The sequence below is a fragment of the Amblyomma americanum genome, chromosome 11, assembly GCF_052857255.1.
Source record: "Amblyomma americanum isolate KBUSLIRL-KWMA chromosome 11, ASM5285725v1, whole genome shotgun sequence".
In the NCBI taxonomy this organism is placed as follows: Eukaryota; Metazoa; Arthropoda; class Arachnida; order Ixodida; family Ixodidae; genus Amblyomma; species Amblyomma americanum.
Genome location: NC_135507.1, coordinates 35683562 through 35706465, shown reverse-complemented (window position 1 = coordinate 35706465; position 22904 = coordinate 35683562). Strand labels below are relative to the sequence as shown.

General features: G+C 47.0%; 1 protein-coding gene across 11 annotated transcripts in view; it reads right to left on the bottom strand.

Annotated features, from left to right (window-relative positions):
* The window catches only part of dnc (phosphodiesterase dunce), a 699755-nt gene that overhangs the window by 138506 nt on the left and 538345 nt on the right, over nt 1–22904 (bottom strand). For 7 of the 11 annotated variants that reach the window (XR_013309777.1, XM_077643097.1, XM_077643093.1 and 4 more), the window contains 2 exons: nt 22292–22486; nt 15229–15279 (listed from right to left, as the gene is read on the bottom strand). Coding sequence is in view for 10 of the 11 variants with exons in the window: in XM_077643097.1 (XP_077499223.1) it covers nt 15229–15279; nt 22292–22486 (246 nt within the window). In the remaining variant the exon portion in view is untranslated. The remainder of the gene's footprint in view (nt 1–15228; nt 15280–22291; nt 22487–22904) is intronic. The other 4 variants (XM_077643095.1, XM_077643096.1, XM_077643089.1 and 1 more) reach the window with 1 other exon arrangement.

The window sequence follows — 22904 nt, the reverse complement described above, 5'->3', positions numbered from 1 at the left end:
CGACGTGAGGGCTGACAGGAGGAATGAAGCAGAGCGGCGGGGAGTGGTGGACACTTGAGAAGTGGCTGCGAGCTACTGTGATGCTCTCCAGGGTGCCTCGATGCAGCTTCCTCCGGAGGAACGCTGTATCGAGGCTCCCTAATGCTGTCGACGCTGTCCTGGTCGTTTCTACAGGGCGGTGAGCAAAAGGTTGTACGCTAAACCATACACCATAATGCGGCACAGCAGTGCACCGCACCACAAACCACACCATAGCATACCATACGATTTCATACCGTACTGCACCGTAACGTTCTGTGTGACGCCCTGCCGTGCTGTGCAGTGCTGTGCCGTATTGTATCGTATCAAACCTTAGCAAACTGTACCGTATCGTGCCGCACCATGCCATACTGTACTGTATTGTACACTGTATTGTACTGTACTGTACACATCGCGGTGGCTTTGTGGCTATGGCGTTCAGCCGCATCGCACCGTACCCAAATACGCAAGGCTTTGTTAGATCACTTCGCATTACACCATTCCAACCCACATCACATTACACCACACCACACTACACTATGCTACACGGGACCATACCACCATGATATGCTGCATCTTCCCCACATTACACTACATTAGTTCACCATACCCATCACACCACGAAGTAACGCCTCGCAATCCCAGAAAACCTCAACCCACGTTGCGCTATGCTACACTGCCACATACAACCATACTATGTTAGACTCCCCCCCCTCCACCCCCCCCCCCCCCCCCCCCAATGTACACTACACCAGCTCACCACACGGACTACACAACATGACACAGCGCCTCGCAATCCCACGAACCAGCAGACCACACAAAAAAACTACATATTTTACACCGCCCCACACAGCCATACTGTGTTGGACACCCCGACATAACACTGCACTAGCTCACCACAGCACGCGACATACCGCACCGCATTACACCACACAACGCCTTGCAACAGCAATACCACTCCAACAGGCCCCCGTCATCAGTTGCCCCCCCCCCCCCCCCCCCGCATAAGCAAAACTTTCCATTTTACCCTTTCCCTCACAACACATTTACCTTGTTATTGAGCATAAACTCCTGACAGTACAGTAGTGCGGTGCTTGAGAAAGCAACGGTGCAGAAACGTATATATGGCCTCCGTACACCTGGCTAGTCTACGTCAGCTGCTTATGCCCAAGCCACAATACTGAAATTGCGCTTCGCACTACAGCCCCGTACATGGAGGAAGCTGACCGTGAGTGTTAGCTCAAAAAAAAAAAAGAAGCGTTCCAAGACAGAAGTTAAAGTGCAGGGAAAAACTAACCGAACAAACAATGAACTAGGATGAACGAGAGCATGGCGGGTTGGTGTCGTTTTTACCTTTCACTCAATTAATCAGCCTCTTTTCCATATTTATTGAGCCTCGATTTAACTGCAAAGCAAGAATACCCCGACATGACTTGCAGAGGTGACAATCCCTACAGCAGGCTGCGGGCATTAATTTTAGGCGCTGGTAAAGCTGCTGAGAGAAAAAAAAAACGAAAAATTCTAAGGACGATTACGATTCTCTATAATGCTAAATTTGAGCGCAGCTCTGTCGGTGTCTCGGGCTCTGCAGGCTCAGTTCTTTGCTTTGCTGGGTATTCGACACGTCTGGCGACGATACTATGTAATTCGATAGCAGTATTAGTCGATGAGAACGATGTGGAATGCACAGCGCCAGAGTCGTTGGCTCCGGCGAAAGCGTAATGATCTCGTGCAGTGGTCAGCGAAGCTGATAAGTTCGCGGCGCCGCGGGTTCGAATCTCAGTCACGGGAATGTTTTTTTCATTTATTACGGTTAGGCACAGTAACACCGACGGCGCCGACGCGGCTCAAACAACGAGCGGGCGCTTAAGTACTGCGCTTTAAAACTTGTCTTGACTGACATTACGCTTCTGCGCCATTAATTCTGCATCACTGAAAAATACGGTGCCCTCTAATAATGTTTACGGTTCCGATACCTGGCATTACAAGCGGATTACTAAGGACTCCAAAGGTCATCCTCACCTGTTTCTTAGAAGTTCAAAATTACCCCATGCATTAGCATATCGGTGTCTGTAAGAAGCACATCAAGGTCGACTTCTTTATTTCTATCCCCACTAGCTTGGGAGCTTAGTGGCACGTGGAGCCTCATTGGCAGTCATTGGCGGACGAAAACAACGGATAAAGACAGAAGCGAAGGAGAAAGAGCTCCCGGGAAAAAGTCAGGGGTCGAGCACGCGCCTTGATCTGTCGGCTCATTTTGTATATCGCCTTTTTCCTCACACAGCACAGTAAAACTCGCCGGCAACGTGCGCTATCGAAAGGGATAACGCCGCAGAAGCTTATCATTTCTCAGTGTATAACGTCAAACCTAAGTGATAATAATAATAATTGGTTTTTGGGGAAAGGAAATGGCGCAGTATCTGTCTCATATATCTCTGGACACCTGAACCGCGCCGTAAGGGGAGGGATAAAGGAGGGAGTGAAAGAAGAAAGGAAGAAAGAGGGGTCGTAGTGGAGGGCTCCGGAATAATTTCGCCCACCTGGGGATCTTTAACGTGCACTGACATCGCACAGCACACGGGCGCCTTAGCGTTTTGCCTTCATAAAAACGCAGCCGCCGCGGTCGGGTTCGAGCCCGGGTACTCCGGATCAGTAGCCGAGCGCCCTATCCACTGAGCCACCGCGGCGGGTTCAAACCGAAGGTAAAGTTTGAAAAATTGGAGGACGCTTAAGCTTCGCCATTAAGAGTGGAACGCGACAGCGTGTTGCAGCACTGCCAGGGAGTCCACGGAACGCCATCGCCCGTTCGGCGCGACGCCTTGCCCGTTAGACAAATCGCTCTCCTCTATACGTACGGTGAAACGGACGCGCGGAGCGGCAAACCACGTAGAAGAGTGTAGAGAGTATGTCGTATGATGCGCGTGTATGCTTTCCACATATCGCAAATTCTCTCCTCTAGATCTCTGGTTCATTCCAGCTCAAACTTCGCTCACACACAGCATATCGTGGTCTCATATTGAGGGTAGTGCGTTCAGAATGAACACCTGTCAGGTACGTGCGGTACAAATGCAAAGCTGTCGTCGCGCGTAAATCCGGTTCTCGAACGAATATACGAGCTCGCGTATACGAGTGATGACGGGGCACAACCACCTTCACTGAACCGCTCCATGTCCGCTTCACGTACCAAGGGAGCACTGACGTCAAATTTCAGCGCAGTACTACACGGCCATAAAGAGAGAACGTGAGACACCTCTACGGTATAAACACGCGGCATAGAGTACCCTGAGAGTTTTGACGTCAGGTTTACTTTTCCAAGCTGAGCTAACGTTCCTAGCCTGTGTCGCGTACGGTCTTTTTTTTTTTTTCTTCTCCAGGAGACGCGCGCTCCGACTGCTCGGATGTCGGGGAGGTTCGCGCGACATACGGAAAAGGCGGAAGTGAGCGACGCTAGCTGCTTCTGTTTTCCCCCAGTGAGCGCTGCTTGGGCGGCGATGGAAAAGTAAACAGACACGGCGGAGACACCAATCTCCAGACAGAGAGCTAATCTGCGAGAGAGGACTGCGTTTTATTGTTATTTTGCTGACAGCACTCGTCGGGAGGAGACAATCAAATCAAAAGCAGTGCTGCGTGATGAGAGCAAGCTGCGCCCTGCAACACAATAACGGAACGGTTCGCTAGCCGGTCTGTTGTACCGCTCCGCGAGCGGAAGATGAGTGCGCATTAGGCCTGCAGCAACAACAACAGCACTTGGATAGCAGCAACAACAACAACAAGGCCTTAGTTTGTGTGGTGCGGTTTGTTCGTTCCCCTGGTGATTCTACGTTTGAGCTAGGTAACAGAGATGCGTGCTTTGAGGTGGAAAAGCTTCCGCTTATAATCGAGATAACCCCCCCCCCCCCCCGCCTCCCTCGTTAGAATTCCCCGTGTTCTTATTCCTTTCGAAGCTCATGCTCCTATTCATTCCTTTTCTGGATTTTTCATTTCCGGAGCCCTCCACTACGGCACCTCTTTCTTCCTTTGTTCTTTCACTCCCTCCTTCATCCCTTCCCTTACGGCGCGGTTCAGGTGTCCAACGATATATGAGACAGATACTGCGCCATTTCCTTTCCCCCAAAACCAATTATTATTATTATTATTATTATTATTATTTTTAATTCCTACGCGCAAAAGCCCTCTCCGCGCATTCTTCTTCTGTCTCACAGAAACAAATTCGCGAATTACTTTAAAGGCTGTGCTCCTGTTTTCTACTTTATTGTTATGACATCATACCGAGTATTGTAGTAACGACACCAGATTCTCAGCCAATCACCCGCAGTACGTACGTCATCATCATCATCATCATCATCATAAGCCCATCGCAGGGCAAAGGCCTCTCCCATCTCTTCCCTATTAATGCTGTCCTTTGCCAGCTGCGGTGACCGTATCCCCGCAGACTTCTTAATAGCAAGAATAGCAAATTTACTGAGCGTTTAACATATAAAATATGCATTTAGATCGAAAATACAAAATGCTTCATACATTAGGAATATGCGCTAATCATGAGTCATTAACAAATTTCAGTGTTTACAGAAGAAAGCGGTGTCATTTATCATCCCATTTCAGCATCCTAGATATTAAAGGTGCACGAAATCCAAGGGCTTACTTTACAAGTGTCTCGTTTTTAACAGCTTTATCACAATTAGTTCTCTCACCTCCACGCATAATGAAGCCAGTAGACCACATTTTTCATAGTTTAGATCATCCATTAATTATACTCACACTCCGAACTCATACATCATTTACCACCTCTCTCTGCAATTTGCCGGCTGTTAACTTTTCCGCCCACAAGCACTACTTACTTGTTTGCAACGTAGACAATCTTCTAAGCACTGACCTCTGAATAGTTGTGTCCGAATTCTACTTCAAAGCTTACACGCTGTACTATTGTTCGCGCATACGGAAGTTTCTCTACCCTAGCCTTCCCCAGTCGGAAAAGGATAGAAAAAAATTTGTCGTCACAACAGATTTTCTGTAATGTTTATGACCGAAGGCCTGTAGTTAGGGCAGAAAGTTTTGTAGTTTTGTAGTTACAACAAAATTTTGTGTCATTACAACAGAAAAGCAGTACAGAACTATCGACTACAGAAAAGTATTACAGAGAAATACTACTACACAACAGAAAAATCTGTCTTTATGACAAGACTGCAAAATATTTCGTCGTATTTCTGACATGGTTTTGTAGTTTTTGCGGCTGGGTCTGGCCATTGCAAGCACATTCAGTTACTGCTGCATGCTCTGTGCGCAAGGGCCGTTGGGTGTACGCGTAAATAAAACAACGACAGGACGTTTTAACGTTTTAACAGGGCGAAATCAACCCGGGTGCGCTTATTTTTCGCACAGCTATCTTACTGCACAGCTGTTTCTGTTGTCACTCGACACTTATGATAGGAGCGTAAAAACATGGTGACAACCAAGAAGAAACGAGACCCCGAACTAAACAAGCAGCATAAAATTAAATATCAATTCTATTTCAATTATTATTCCAATACTATTTCGATAATATTCCAATTCTATTCAAATTCTACTACATTCCCTTGTATGTTGGTGCAGTTGTAAGTACTGGCACTACTAGTGGTTAGGAGTTCGTATTTTCCCGCCTTAGATGACGTCACACAGTTTCGACCAATCGCGAGTTTTGTAACGCTGCCACTTTTTGGGCGGCGACGAGTTTTCGTGTCGGTGAGTCATCCAATGCTATAGCGCGAAAAAACAACACTACGCTTCCCCTGTTCTCGCTAAACATACGCCGTCACACGCGTCCACCGGGAAGAATTTATAATAAATCTCTCCTTTTCTTGCATTTCGCTCAACTCCGGAAGAACCAATATTGACTACAGTCGGATACAAGTTAAGTCCACAGTGAAGCTCCGTCCACATTCAGGGCCGCAGCACAGAATTCCACCACGACAAGAAAGCAGTCCATTGTTAAAACGTCTTTCGTCAAGTAAAAAACAAGCTCATGACAAGAAAAAAAAGTTATGTTTAGAATTTTGATACCTGGCTAGTTTAATCAAGTGAAACATTAAAAAGCTGATTTTGTTTAGTCTTATGACTGGCTAGCGGAGTAATACAGTACGCCGCGGACCATCGCCCAGTGTTAACTGCTGTTCTTTTTTTTTAAGTCGTATCCTAGTACAGCAGAGATGGAGTTAGGATAAAGTTACCAAAACTACCTTTTCATTCGCTAGATAGCTTCAACCCGCACACGTGTCGGTGATTAGAACGCTATCAACCACTCGACGCAGCCGCCTCCGGGTCTCCTTTTATCTTCTCGACTAAATATTTCACAGCTTCTGAGGTGAACTTCACCGGCCGGACAAAGATGACTCGGGGAATAACGTGTGGAGCAGACTTGTTTACAAGCAAGGAACACTAATACGCCGCCTTTTATCATCCTGACGCGCACAAAAATATATCCGCTCACTCTGTCTACGCGGAAAGCCAAAGGCCTCGTAAGTCTGTACAGCGCAGACGCAAATCAACAACAAACACAGAAGAAACGGTGACCTACGGCTCCTTTGCACGTCCGCCAGGAATCGCTTCCTCGCTGAATGAACAGCGCCGTGCCCTTTGGAAAAGGCGCTCTGCACAGCGGCCCGAAAGACGAGCAAAGGCGGCTGGCCGACGCGTCGCCTCAGGCGTCATCTTTCTAGCCGGCCGAGCTAAAGTAAGCGGCTTAGTTTTGCTTTGGCGTCTCGTCTTCGCGTCGCCGGCAGTGTCCTGTAGCGTTTGATCCCCTACCGTCCGGCCAACGCGTGTTGTCCGGACAAAGGTCAAAGTTCGCCTCCAGGCGCGCACGAAAGCAATCCGACGTGGACGCACACACGCGCTTCACGTAGTAACGACATTACTGCGAAGTTGCCCCTTTGGGAGCGGGAGAGAATGAAAAGGAGAGGCGTTAACGTAACGAAAGGCTTTCACAGGAAGTGAAGGCAACTGTTTCTATTACTACGTCCTTTATGCTGTCTTTAGTGGAATATCGCATACAGCGTAGTAGACAACATAAAACCCAGCCCAGCCTTTCACTGGCGAAATAGCGCCATCTAGAGGAGAGTGTTTTACAAATTATAGCACCCGTCCTAGTCGCGAGCTTGTGTATACTGGAGGTGGCCAAACGGGATTGCTTTGGCGCAGTCAGCAGTAATGATGCAAAGAGAGAGAGGATTCCGGAAGTGGAAGGGAGAGCGGAAACAGGAAATCAGGAGACAGCGGCGGAGAGGTTTGTGGGAGTGAGCGCTGCTTATGATGATTTTGCCTTTTCACAAGTTTCCAACCGCGTAAGGCTGGTGGCAGGGTCGTCATTAGAACGTTCACGGCTCGTGACGAACTGTACGCCTACAAACGCAGTCGTTTCTAACCGCGGTTCTTCTCATACACCGACAAGGCCACCAATGATTAGTACAGCTACACCACCACCACCACCACCTCCTCCTCCTCCTCCTCCTCCTACTACTACTACTACTACTACTACTACTACTACTACTACTATTTTTAAGCCATGTTTATTGCTTCAGGTTAATAAACTACTGCTATTCCTATTACTACTACTACTACTACTACTGCTAATATTAATAATAATAATAACAAAAATTAGCAGGCACACCTTATGAGTTGGCAATGCGATGGTGCTAGAGGCTGTTAATGCCTTTTCCGGAAGTGACATCGCTCCAGGTGTCTCGTGATGCCACTTCCCTCCAGCCAATGGCAATTCTCCGTTCTGGTGACGTCACTGCCCTGCGGCCAATGGGAATTATCCGCTCTGGTGACGTCACTTAACTCAAGCCAAAAGGGGGAATTTTACGGCCGACAAATTTTTTTCCCGTAGAGGCTTTTAATGCTGTCGCATTTATAATAATAATAATAATAATAATAATAATAATAATAATAATAATAATAATAATAATAATAATAATAATAATAATAATAAGCGGAAGAAGAGAAGAAGACGCAGAAGCAGGAAAGTCGTTGTACAGAGTTCCCAGCACCAACATCGTTCTCCGTCCCGCACAAACTATACCCCGCGTTCCGTCCCGTCAGATTCGGGCCGCTCTGCGTCGCTGTTCGAGACTCTCGTTGAAGTGACACAACGTAGCAGTTTTGTGCGTCCATACAACGCGTCGTAAAGAGATGAGCGCGCCTTCGTAGTGCGCGTAATGCAATTGAGAGAAGAAGATAAGAAAAAAGATAGTGAGAAAAGCGCCTAACGCGGTTAGACCACGCAGCTCGTGACGAGGGAAAATTGCATTCTAGTGGTTCGTATACACGGGTGCAGAAGCGTGGCGAGCCTTCGCAAATGGGGAACGACGCGCGGGGGCGCTCTACTCGCTATGCGCACGCCAGCGAACCTCGTTTCCCGCCAAATTACGTCATTTGGGATAAAAGGATCAGAGAGGGAGGGAAGAGAATGGGGAAAGGAAGCAAGGGAGGCCTACAAGGGAGAAGCGATTGAAAGCAGCGGGAACATTTAGGCGCGCAAAACTTACTCAATGCTCTCAAGGCTACCACACTAGAGGGGTAAACTTTGCCAGCGTTTCTGGACTTTTCTTTTCTATCCGTTTTTGCAGGCTTATTTGTCTTGGCAGTGCGCTGTTTCGTTATATCGTCGCGCGCTTATTCCCGAGACGATGCGCTGAGCGCGGCTCCCAACAATAATAAGACAACGCTGAACAATGCCTCCGGGAACTGCACTCACCAGGTTTCGTCACTGGTAGGGACGCAGCCCCTACTCTAACCGTATACCAGACTCGATCCGCAAGTGCGGTGACGCAGCGGAAAGTTTCGCTTTTATTTTTATTTTATTTTTGGCGCGAACAGCGATGAGGACCTTCGAAAATGCGCGGCCCTCGAGGACATGTAGTTCAGGGGAAGGCACGTCAGCCTCAATTCATTGTTGGGCAATTTTTTTTCCCCACGAGAACGCCCGGGAGGGAGAGTTTTATTCCTGGCCGTGCTTTTACTATGGCCTCCTGCTTTAAACTTTAAGAGTCTAAAGACGCGAACAACTCAGCGTGGAAGAGAAATTGCGCAGCACAGATCTTTCAGGTCTATAGCCAGAGCGAGGCTGGACTCGCGCGCTACCAAGGTGTACTTAATCTGCGCACTAATCTACGTCACAACAGCTACAGATAAGGAAAGTATAATAAGAAAGACATAATAGCTGCAGTTTGTTTCGCAATACTATTACAACATAGCGTCGTTTTCGAGTCTAAACTGCAACGGGCGACGTGAAAGACAACGAAGTGGACAATGCTTCGCTTCCGCTCTTCGCCGAAACCAGGCCAATCCACCCTCGTGGATATTTGCTATTCAAGCAGAGACGAACTGCAACAATGACGACGGCTTGCGCTATCTGTTTCGTTGTGTGCTCTTCAGGTTGTCTCGCCTGGATTACATCTCGTGCCACGTAACACATTCGATGGAGACGCGGGGACCATTGACCGCACCACGTACACTCCAAACAGGAATACGCCTACATAGGAGTAAAAAGAGAGTACAAGCACACTCCTTTTCAATAAAATGGAAAGTACTAGAGGAGAGGTTACTTCCTTTTTACTCCATTCGTGTTTAGAGCGTAGATTCAGAGCGAGCGACACATCGCGGCTATCACCATGTCTCAACCATATGCAGCATGAGGCATGTGATAATAATAATTGGTTTTGGGGGAAAAGAAATGGCGCAGTATCTGTCTCATATATCGTTGGACACCTGAACCGCTCCGTAAGGGAAGCGATAAAGGAGGGAGTGAAAGAAGAAAGGAAGAAAGAGGTGCCGTAGTGGAGGGCTCCGGAATAATTTCGACCCCCTGGGTATCTTTAACGTGCACTGACATCGCACAGCACACGGGCGCCTTAGCGTTTTGCTTCCATAAAAACGAAGCCGCCGCGGTCGGGTTCGAACCCGGGAACTCCGCATCAGTAGCCGAGCCACCGAGACACCGCGGCGGGCCTGAGGCATGTACATGTGGCAAATTTATGCTGGCGCATGTCCCGAGCAACTAGGGTAACGAGAAAGCGGCTGTAATATAATTACTGGCGTTCCTTGAGATTGGCGGGCAGTTAATAAAACAAGTCGTGGGGCTAGCCGGTGTTGCATTGTTTCTTGAATAGTAATTGAGCTACTTACTTCAGACCAGGATACACAGACTGACATAAAAGGAAGGGCCTGTCTGTGTGCTCAACTGCAATAAGTAACGGTGAATTATTTTCTAGTCGGCAGCTGATCAGAGGGGGAACTATTAAGGCAGAGAGCACTGGAAGCTCTGTTGACTGTTCAGGTTACTTATGGGCGATAGTTCCTCGCTGTCATTGAGTGTGTGTTGTGTTGTGTTGGGTTTTATGGCACATAGGCAGCTAAGGCCATCATGCGTCAAGCTCAAGGCATAGAAATGGTTTACTGTAGAATGTTTAGGAATATGAAAAATCGTCGACGGTGTAGACGGCCTAAAAATATTTAACTGCCTGGTAAAAAGCAGAGAAGAGGAAATCTGGAAATAGCTAATGGTAAAAGCCCCAAAGAACGTACGGTAGCCTCAGCGGCTATCCTTGGCTGGGCAAGAAGGACCCTGAGGCTCCCGACCAATCAAATAAAGAAAATCAGCCTTCTTCTCACGAATGAGAAAGTGGCTGAGGTGTACCTTGCAATAAAGCGAACCAGTGGTTCAAAATTTACAGTTTTCCAAGTACCCCTGCTTCTTTTAGTCATTGAGTTCTCTTGTAAAACAATATACGGGCACAATATACGACCAAAAGCAAAACAATATACGTCTACAAGCTCCGAGCTGCGTTCGCAAAAAGTTCAACTCTTGTACGCACGGTAAGCCTGAATAAATATTTCACGCTCGGAACAGGAGATTCTAAGGATTGCAGCAAAAAGTAGGGAAAGAGGAGGAGAGAGAGATTGTGGGGGCTGCGGTTTTTGCGTAGTATTTAACGAGCTACGGAAGCCTCGGCTAGTTTAAGCCCAAGCAGGGCGCAACAATTCCGTCGACTCGAAATGATTGTCAAAGAACAAGTGCCTTATCACCGGCTGGCGACAAAAATAGTGAAAGAAAAACAAAGCAGTACACCGACAAAAAACGTAGCGCCGAACACAAGTGGTCCGGATCCCGCGAATTCCCATCGTTTCTATCGACGAGCGAGAGTGCATAGCTGGCGGGAACTTCCATCAGCTCTTAATTGCTTTCGTTGGATCAGAAGAAGCGCAGTCGCTTGACGACATGAAAAAGGAAAATTGAAAGTCTGCTATTCTGTTCGGTTTCCAAATATGTATTGTTTCGTTTTTGTCTCTCAAGTGCAGTGCGCTGCAGAAACCTTCACTTTTGAGAGAGCATTATGAGGCTCGGAGCAGTCAGGCGATGAGATGAGTGTTCCGAATCCTTGACGACTCGAGAAAAAGAAAAATGGAACGATTTCTTCTATTTCTTCTATTTTCCTCTTCCTATTATCCTGTTCTATCTTCTATTATCAACTTCTATTTTCCTCCACAAATCTTTCAGCCACGCTTCAAAAAGGCCAGCGTTGAGTCGTACATCGGGGATTTAAATTCAAAAGTCTGCGTTGGTTAATGTTTGCACTCCGTTTTCTTCAGGCGGAAAGTTCAAACAAAAAAGGAAAGAACCGCCAACAGCAGCAACAAGAAAAAGAAAAGCTACATGCCGCGCCACCTAACGAGAAGAAAGCGCTGCTTGGCGAAATAAAAAATAAGAACAAAATAACGCCCCGGCCCTCAAACGGTTGCCCTAAAGGAAAGCCAGCTTACAGAGACAGCCACTTCGAAAGCCAATTCCAAGAGGCGATTTTCGTCGGAGACGCAAAGGCAGCGAAATGAGATGACCCCCTCCCCCGTTTAAAGTGGCTTTCTAGATTTTTATTTATTTACAATTTTCTTTCGTTCGGCAAAAAAGCGCTTTTTTCGATTTTTTGTTTGTTTCCGCTTATCCTCCGCTCTTTTCCCAATCCGCCGCTCTCGCAGTTTGTCGCGGCAATCGCCTCCGCGTGATCAGCTTGTTACGAAGCAGGTGCAGCAGCAGCAGGGCAATCGGCAGCAGTCGAAATGGTCGCGGTACGCGTTGCCGGGAATAAGAGAAGGCGGCCCTTTTGAAGGCAGGTTGTGTACGGACGGACGGACGGACCGACGACGCGGTATATGCAGGTAGGAAGCCGAACGAGCTTTGCCGCGATAAAGTCGCGGGAAAAAAAAAATGGCGCCAAAGAAATGGCGCCAAAGAAAAAATGGCGCCAAAAGTGTGCCCCGGGAAGAAAAGAGCGCGTACGCGTACGAGTGGCTTCGTAGAAAAGGCCGGCGCTTTCGCCTCGCGAAACGGGTGAAAAGCCACGCGACTGTGCACTTTTTTTTTCCGGACCTAGGGCTGAGGCGAGACAGAAAGTGAGAGAAAGAAAGAATGAAGAAAGGCGGAAGGATGGATGAAATGAAAGAAAGAAGGAACGGAAGGTTGAAAAGGACGCGGGACAAGACGGAAGGAAGAGGAAGGGAATGATAGAATGAAAGACAAGGAGATAGGATAGCAAACAAAACAATGAAACCAGTGAAGAATAGAGAGAGGGAGACATACAAAACAACGACAGAATGAAAAGAAAGAGACAAGTAGTGGAGGAGCAAAAAGGACAATAAAGAGCGAAGGGCAGGAATGAAGATAGAGAGAAAAATGAATAGAAATGAAGCAATATATTGAAGATTAAAAGAAGAAAAAAGAGAGAACGAAAACGGGAACACTGATAGGAGAAAGTGAAAAAGCAGTGATAGGAAGAAAGAAGCAAAACAGGAAAAAAATATCTAAGGAAGAAGGACAGAGAGAGAGGGGGGAGAGAGAAAGAATGAAAAAAAAACAGCCAAATCTTTTCCTTCCTCGTGTTTCTCAACCGCCTTTACCTCGGAGCGAGTGGATGTTCAGCGCGGTAATTAGGAACGGCCTTGACGAAAAAAAAAGAAACATTTAAAGCAAATAAAACGACACACAACGTGGGAAAAGACAAGTGCCTCATGTTCCGGAAGAACCTAATTTCCCCCGTAACGAGGTCCTGTCCCTTGACGGAGTCCACGTCGCGAGCGGAGGTCCCTAAGTGAGCAGGCCGCTTAATTCTCCCTCACGGCGCGTTCTCTCGCTAAGCGAGCGGCCGTTGCCGGAAGGGACGAATAGTGGATTCGCTTTCACGGCAGGCACAGTGCAGTGGCCGGAACAGCGTTGCAGACGCTCCGAAATGCGAATCCCGAGCTTGACAACGACAATTTCAGGTCCCCCTTTACCCCCCCCCCCCCGCCCCCCAAAAAAAGAAAAGAAATGAAAGGAAGAAATTGGATTCCTCTAACACATTTTAGTCATTAGGACGGACAGGCTTTTCTTATGTCCAGATAGAAAATGACCAGCGGAAGTAGTTTTTTCTAAGGTTGACTGAATGGTGCTTGAACCGTCTCGAGAGATTTCGAAAGGCTGGCGGAACACGACTTTCGTATGCAGCCAACTTCTTTGACTGTTTCATCTAGATCGATCGATCGATCTCAATCAATCAATCAATCAATCAATCAATCAATCAATCAATAAAAATTTGGCGGTGGCTTAATTTGGCTAACCCTGGAATTGAGTGAAAAGCAAGGACGCTTGCTAAGCATCTGAGGATCGTCCATGGCAGCTCCGCTACACGCTCGCGGCAGCCGTTCTATATATACCCATACGACCGCGTGGCTATGACGTGGTATCACATGGTCTTACGACACCCCGATCGGATGTCATCACGTGGCTTCACGTTACCCCATCGCATGTTCTCAAGGTCAAAGGTCGACCCGAAGGTCACACAATGTTCGAGGTCCACTAAAGGTCGTGGATTAAGGTAAGGGTCAAGGGTTTGACACCATAACTGCACAACATATGGTCATACACGGCTAACCTGATTGGGCCGAAGGTTGTTCAAGGTCATTCCCCGGACTACGCGACGACTGTATTACCTAGCGTAGTGAAGCTTTTCGCTTCAAAAAAGCTTGCTGTTTTTCTGCCCTCTTCACAACAGCATCACAGGTAGATAAATATTGCTCCTAATTCACACAGCCCTATCTGATGTCAAAGAGCGGAAAGCGTTCTCTACTTGAGCGCATTATGTCTAAGCAGGTACAAATGCGGCACGCTCTCCAAGTGGCTAAAAGTGTATTTTTTCAGTTTTTATCCCCTCGCATGTTTGAAAGCCGATTTAGATGCTAAGCTTAAGCCTTGCAAGCGAGCCTTCGGGGCCTCAGCCCACGCGGCTCGATATCTAAGAGTCACCGGTTACCGCGCGCAAACATGTGTTGCTCGCGCAGGCGTCTCAGTAGCTCCGAGGAGAAGCAGGTATGCGTCAGTAAAAGGCAGAATTTTCGGGGCAGTTCACGGTAAACATCGCGCTCACCGCACCTGCGTCATCCGCGCAAAAAAACAAAACAAAAAAACGTCCACTTGCCGTTCCGCATAGTCACAGCGGCGTTTTTCATGTTTTTTCAAGGCAAATGTTTTTCATTTTTACCTGCTGTAGTGACCCTCAAATGGGGTTTTACAGGTAAATAAATAAATAAATAAATAAATAAATAAATAAATAAATAAATAAATAAATAAACTGTTGTGACGACGCACGACAGTCGGCATAGGCGCTTGCGATGCGGACTTTTCCACGCTGTTTTTTTTTTCAATTGTCCAGTGATGACCAAATCTAGGAGCAGTTGCATCTCAGGAGTTACAGAGGAGAAAACTGTCACATTCAACTAATGTCAGAAAATGTCCGGCGCAAAACACATTCGACGTCAAAGAAAAAAAGAAAAACAGCAGCTCTGTAAGATGTGATATTTGAGACCCCCCCCCTACACAATGCGTCAGCGCATTATTAATACGAATGTCGGTGAAATATTCTGTTCGTGGTTACTCGACGGTGACAACTGCTTCTGGAAGAGAGACCACCCATGCACTCTTTTTCTTTTCGGCGACATTTTCTTTTTTCGTGTCCTGAAATCCTTTGAAACAGTTGGTGCCAAATCAGATCGCACACACACATATACAAGAACAAGGGCACACAGTCACACGAAAAGTGTTCGGGCCAGGCCGCGGGGTTAGTAACAGTGCACACCAGTGTCGCTCGGGGCATGCGTAGAGAGAAGGAATAAAATGTGGTTAGTGCAAGCGCATGCGACACCCACCTTTGGAGGGAGCTAGCGACCGCGCTGGTCTGAGGCGCCACGGCGCTTGTCCTGCAACGAGCCAAGCGGAGAGGAGGAAAGGGGGAAAGGAGGTGGAGAAGAGAAAAGGAGCAGACAACGGCAGGATAGACGACACACCCACGGAAGGACAGTAGGAGGTGTGGGAGAGACGGATAGAGAGAGAGAGGGAAGAGAGAGAAAGACAGTGCGCGTGTGAGGACGGAGAAAAAAAAATATAAAGGAACCGCGCCCATTGAACAAGCAAGAAAATTTAAAAAGAAACATAAGCAAGCAGCAACCGTATCGTAGTCGTGCACGCCCAGAGCGGGACCCGGGGTGCACTTGACAACCAGAGAGGCATGCAGGCTGCTTCTTTACGAAGCGCGCTGATTGGCTCGGTAATCACACAAACACACTTGGTTTGCTAGAGAGAAGGCCGGAAGAATTTACCGTATTTACGAGGATTCGATCCCCCTTCAACCATAGGCAGCAATGAAGGCTGGAGGGTGGAAGGCAGTGTTAGCGAGAGAGGGTTCAGAACTGAAGCGTGCTGAAATTTTGGCCTGAACTTTTATTTTATATTATTTGAAACAAGGTCCTAAGAGCGAGGGCGTTACATGAAATGGCGGGCTATATTGGCGTTAATACGGTATATTCCCCGAGGCCTTGCACTTGAGCAGCGCGGACAAATAGCAGAGAGTGAGAGCGCCTTACACGATGCTCGAACGAAACGCGTTTCAATGCGGACAGCATTTGTCTCTTATTTTTTTTTTTGCTCTTAGTTAGCAGCAAAGGCAGCAAATCCAGCCTTGCGTACACCGGCCTATCTTGTCTCGCAAGAACTAGTGTTTCCTTACTTTCCGGGAGGTGGCCATTTAGGTATCGCTGCCTGCAAGCAAACTAAATTCCATGGTTCTCCTCCATGCATGTCCGTATTGGATTCAATAAGCCTAGATTTCAGTAAAGCTTCCTATAAAATATCAAGCGAGAAATCACTCTAAAGCTTCAAAGTGCAAAACTACTGAAACACCCATAACTAGCATCAACAAGATTGCGTCTTACTTGACGAAGTTGCCTCAAGTTATCCTTTTATGAATGAGAGCTTGGTGTCCATTATTGTGTAAATAAATGAATAACACCTTGTCAGGTAGACAATCGCTTCGCGTAAAGATGGATGGTCTGCGACCGATCCTTCCTTGCCAGGCGCAGCAGCGCCCCGGCCAAGAAGTGGCAATGCGGTCAGCTGCTGGGAACCCATCTCGCAATAAATTAGGGCAAACTGGGTGAATTCACTCTTATATCCAGCAAGCGGCTAAAGGAAAAATAGCTTCCACACCCAAGAAAGTCATTAGCATAAGCCAAGTGACTCAGACCAAAGATTAACCCGATACGCTGTACCAGCACGTCTACTTCTGGTTCGAAGTTTTATGGCAGTTCTGACGCTGTTGAGTTTTTCGGTCATTTGGCAAACAACCACGGTGGACACCTCGCGACGTCTCGAGCGTCTAAAGCTGCACAACCACGCACTCACTAGCGACGCTGATAAGCTAACCTCGTTCCTAGAGGCTAAGCTCGTCTCGTTCAATTGATTTATTCGTCGGGAAAAAGACCCGGAAGTCTGAGGAATACGACCCGGAAACTAGCGAGGTGTTGAAAAAGCAAGCGCTGCTTCGCTGGCTAGAACCTTGGCTAAGAACGTGCTCCTATGCACAAAGTGACGCCCTTAAGACGCGTCCAAACAGGCTCAGCAATTTTAAGACTTAAAAGGTGCACTAAAGACTAAGCAAAAATAAATAAAAAAGGCCGAGTAAAAAAACAAATCAAGATTCAGGAAGCTCTATCTCTCGCAAGACTATTAGCGCGTCGAGGAAAAGCGTGCGACCACGTTAAGTAAGGTTATGCAATAAATCGAAGGTCTGCGTTAAGTTGTATGCAGCCGAAGTGTGGTGCTGACGCGAGCCGTGCTTAGGTCAAGTAAGATGAGTGCCAGGCATGGAGAGTGTGCATGAAGCTCTGTCGCAACATTTAAGTGCACTATCCCGTCGTGCCGAGTGCAACATTGTGAAGAAAGCAAAAGCAGGTTCACATAAAAAGTGCGGCAGCCAAAGAAACGATAGAGTTCTCTTGGCTTGCGCAAGCAACAGTGCGCGATTTCTCAAAAGCGCCGTGGGCCAGATGCACTGAACTGTTCAAGCGTTTTCATTAGTAAGATAACTCAGCAGTTGGGCAGAACGGGGAAGACTGGGCGAGACCAGTCCCACAGTAACAGCCAGAGGCGGATGTTGCGATTAGGCAGCGAGCTAGCTAATCGTGAGCTCATCACATGACGATGGCTAAGGCGCTGACCACTTATAAGCACAGGTAGAAGCCACTGGTGAGCACAGACACATTTAATGTAAAAGGGAACGATTGGCTCCTCTTCAGCACCCAGCTTGAAAAGCAATATTGACTTTATTCGTCTGAAAAAATCTACTTAAAGGACTAACGACATCTCAGTTTAACTACACCTTATCTTTTCTGTAATGATGCATAATAGATGGACCTCAACCTGATATTCGCCCATGACTGGTAAAAGATTTATAACTCAATTTTATCTGTAAAGCTGTTTTTCAGCAAGAAACGACGGCTATGACGCATAAGTGTTCAGGTCAAGTGACGCATCAAATACACTGCGATATGACCACAGATACGTCTTTTTTTGTCATTACACCTCTAGAAAAAGGCTGGCATAAGCGTCGCACTAAATCAAATCTGTGTATCATCGATTATAATTCAGCTTTTTTTTCTCCATGACTCACGTGACCTAAACACTATTTACGCGTTACAGCCATCGCTCAGTTGTTCAAGCCGAGACCGAAGGAGCATCAAGTAGAAATTCAGTTGTAAATTATTTAGCGATCGTAGGGAAATACCACTAGGAGATCCATCTCTGCTAACGTTTAACGCATAATTTGAAAGAAGAAAACGCGCAGGCAAAAATTTGATGTTTATAGTATTTAAATAAAAAGAGATCTCTAGCTTGTGATTCGTCCTATGATAATCTAGACTCTGATGTTGCTTGCACCTGAACAAGCTACCTACGAGGACGTACTCTGCGAATAGCTTTATGAATCTGGCATCTAAGTATTTGATGTCGCGGAAATACAATAAAGAGGCAGGCAAAATGTGCGTGCAAATAGCATCCGCAGGCTCTGCAACTCTCTCAAGTTAAGCCCAGATAGATTGTTATAAGGCTAAAAAAACATTTTTGTTAGTTCGAAACTATACTTCGTAGAACAAATGACATGTAATATAACGCAATGAGCAAGCCTTTGCAGTGCATGCGTCTTGAAAGGCAGTGTGGTTAATGGTACTGACCACCTAAAGAAACTGTTGACACGAGGCCAGTATAGCCCGCATATCTTTCATCCTCTATTTTTTCGTTCACGAAATATAGAAAAAAAAATCAAATAGAGGGCAGAGCCTAGAAACTCTGTAATACCGGTCGATAATGAGTATTCAGACCTTCGAGAAAACAGGTCTGTGTAATATGAGCCACACCGAGACAACAAAAGTTTTTATACACACTATGTAAAATAGTTTCACTGCCTATTCTCTCCAGAACAAAGGAGGATGTACACGCTATGTAAACATTGTCCCTATTCCCCTTATTAACAAAAGAAGAACCGACGGTTCGTTGACGGAAGTAGAGAATAATGAAACGTGCACGCACTACAGGGCCCAGAAGGTCATTAGGGAGAACACAAAGGCGTTTGGTGTTCCCTTCCGGCTTGTTGTTTTAAGTTCTTTTTGTTCACCATATGGCCCTAGCCTGTAGCTGCGCTTCGCTGATATCTTAGGTCAAACAGTGGCCACACCAAAGAAAATATAGACAAAAAAAAATTCGCGAAGCTGCAACACTATAAGACTCGAGTAATAAAACGGGACGACGGCTTCGGGTAGCGTTATTTCATTTCTTTGATTTTTTTTTTTTTGGCCTCGGGAATTGATTGCCTTCGCGGAATACTCAAAACCTCGAGCGAAGCGTAAAGGTTACGAGGTCGGATATAGGGCAGATGTGCAAATTATCACTCTCACATGCAGGGCGCCTCATTTAAAATCAGGACGGAAGTTTTCTTTTATTTTTTATCTTGCTTCCTCTCTGGAAAGTGATGAAGAAGGCGGGACACTCTTACTGCGTGTAAAAGCTTCGGCACGGCGAATTCTTTTCCCGGCAGAGACTGCTTTGCAACGTCGTAATAGGCGCGTTGGAATTAACGACCGGCGTCACGAGAACATTTTAAAGAAATACGCCGAGCGCTTCGCGAGCGTTGCAGAACGCGCCAGGCGTCGTGGCACGCGAGGCATAAATAACTCCGCACTGGAGGCCAAAGCGACGCCACATCAATCCTCCCCTCTGAGACGCCGCCTTTAAAGCGTGCTTCGCCTTTGGCGAGACTGTCGTGTGAAGAAGCCGACCTTAAAAACTACGGGCGACGCGGCAGAAATGCGGGAGCAAAGCGTTCGGCGCACGGCCATACTAAAATCCCGACTACGTGTGCGGAATAGTGAAAAGAAAGCGAAAAAGAAAATAGGGATTAAAAATTCATATACTTCTTAATCTTAAGAAAGTTCTTAATGCGTAAACTACGATGAACGTCAATAGACTTTATAATCTTTTAGACCTCAACACTGTACTGACCAACTCACAGCAGAATAAAATAACGAGAAGCATGAACTGCGAAACTGTTAAAAAATAGCAATAAATTCTAACACGAGATGCAATGCAAATCTGCTTTACTAGTTTTAGTGCCTTTAGGTTTTCGAATAACTTATTCCGCTTATTTCGTTCACGTATGTATGCGCTCTATGTGACTTCAGCAATGAGAAAGTACCACTAAGCACTTCTTTATACAACATTTGACGGCACTGTATAAAAGACTCCGGCCTTCCCCATTTGAATAGAAGAAAAAAATGCTTGAGCCCGGTGTACGCATGTTACAAAATGAAAATGTCAAACTGTTTCGGTGGCAGCTACAAAGCCGCACAGCTAACGCTGGAACAAAATCGGTTCCAACGTCTCTGGAAGAGTACGGCCGGCTGAAGGACGCATGCCAACAAGGAGACGCGCACACGCTCTGCGTAAAGGGTGGCGACATCTATCCGGAGCGCTGAGCACTAGGGCATTCGCCTCTTCCGGGTCTAGACTAGGAGCGCCGCCTATGAAACTCTGCCGCAACCTTCACGCGACGGCCGCGGTCCCGAACAACTGGCGCGCTATTTATAAAGTTCAACCATGCACAACCGGCCGGCGCAGCCACGCCTCGCTGCGTGCTCTGTCTGAACACTGCGACGTAGCGTAGTGACAACATAGGCTATAAATGAGGAGATGGGAATAGATTATAAGCATTGCTCAAAAGCAACTACAATTCTATATCTACATCGAACGCTCCGCAGTTCTCTTCAGTGCTAGTTACTAAACATCAAAACAAAATCTGTTCATCTGAGATGAGTCGCGTGAGGCCCCGGTCTAGGGGCTCCACTAGTGGCTGAGACAACCATCGGCCAACTCAATAAAGTTCATTAGTATTTCGAGAATCCACGGTAAATAGCCGACGGTTGAGCCGACTACGAGCCCTGGCGCCAGCTATTGGCGGCGTTTTGCGACTTCTAAACAAAAAAACAATAGTTCAGTTTTCTCCCGACAGGTGACACAACCATCAGTGGGCTTTTAAGCTTCACGCTTATAGCGTTTCTTGCTTTGGTTTCCCATTTATGGAACGGGGAATTTTTTTTAAAGGGAACAAAAAGGGCGGTGTAAGAAGGGTCCATGTGAGGTACTACTGCTGCTGCTTCACTGTATAGTAACCCTCCACGGATCGCGTTGAAGGCTTCCCCAATGCTGCACTCCATTTAGCGACGCTGAGTGTAGGCACAGCCACACAGACCCAGGGCAGAGAACACCAAAATTAAACGCGCCGTGCGCAAGGGTGCCGATTCGGACGGCAAGTCGGTGTTCTGTTCCTATGATATTTTTTTTTCTCTAGGTGGCGCTGCGGCTGCCGCGCGGTTTGTTTTGACGGGAAAGGCAGGCGAGATGGTTGGAATTGCTCTCGTTTCCACGCAGCTCAGACATCTTAGCTAGCCAGAAAATGAAACTGGAGAGAAGATACAAGCTTGAACGGGAAGGGCCACCGGATATCTGACAGCAGGAATTCGGCGCGCTGTATTCAATGCGAAGATACCACGATGGGGAATTGTTAGCTTGTTAACGAAACAGGTGCTCTTTCCTTTCAGAGACTGCCAATTTGCGGCACTGTTTACTTATTTATTTAAAATAAAATACTGCCAATCAAAATCAGGACCATCGAAAGCATTTCTCGTGGATTAGCGTTAGAACACGAATATATTCAAAGATGGTCCATGTTCTTCTCTGCAAAATGCATAACGTCAGTAGGGGAACACTAGAGGTCGTTACTTTTTGTTCAAGAATCTTCGACCTATAGTGCATCTAAGAATATTAATACTGTAGTTTTTTTCGATAAAAACTGGATTCTATAACGCCTCCACTGTGGCTTCGTCATAATCAGGAAAATTCAGGAAATAGCTCTTTGGCAAATTCTATACGAAACCACGAAAAGATCTTCCGATTCAAAACATGACCCGCTGATTGGTGCAAGTTTAGAGCCTCACCAGTTGCTGTGTCACGTGTGAGAAATGAACTGCTCAAAATTGTTAAAACGTTACTCAACAACCACGAATACTTGACGCCATAGAGCGCCAAGTTGGCGGGCCCATCCGCTGCTTTCCTAAATAAATAACAGAAAATGGACATTGTACCGAACTTTAGCAATCGGTGTGGTTAGAGCAATCTCATCGCAAACGACACGCTATAGAGGAGGCACGCGCAGTTGCGTCGCTGTCCGCGCATGCGCGGTACCTCCACCGGATATGACGTCTCACCGCTCAGCTCCGGAACAAGAGCATGTTCCCTTTTAGAAGGAACCCCACTGTACTTGGCGCAGCAAAATATGCCCATACTTCGTGACGTGCATGAAGAAGAGAGAAGGAATGGGACACTTACGCCTCGCTGCCGATGGACGAGTGTCGTGAGACTGACTTGGGCGACATTTCGAACTCGGAGTCGGAGCGGTAGAGGAAGGACTCCCGCCGCTGCGGCGGGAAATTTGAAAGAACCAGGCCCGCGCCCGACGGGCTCGAAGCCTCGAGCAGGGCCCGGCCGCCACCAGCGCCGCCCGGTCCATCTTCCAAGTCGAAGCTGCGCATGCGTAGAAAGAAGAACAAGAAAAGACCCTTGTTAGACACCTTGCTTCAAAATCAACATCATCAACACCAAAACCAGCACCAATTTTTCTTGCCGGTAACCAACATAAATGGGAAACACTGGGCACGGCGTAATCACGCCATGTGACGGTCCACGGTAGGCTGACTGGACAGAGTTGATTGCAGGTATATTGTAGAGACAGTTGTCCTGTGGTGGGCGCAATTAGGCTGATGATGGATATGAGCGACAACCACGCTTTCACATTCTTTTCTTAAAAGTCTTCTTCTGGCCGAATAATACCGATACCGCACTTTCTACTTGAATGCAAAATTAACGATAAAATTAGTTTTTTTTTCGTGCAAACTTACTGTTTCCTTTAATACCAGGCCTTCCTTTACATTGTGACGTCAGT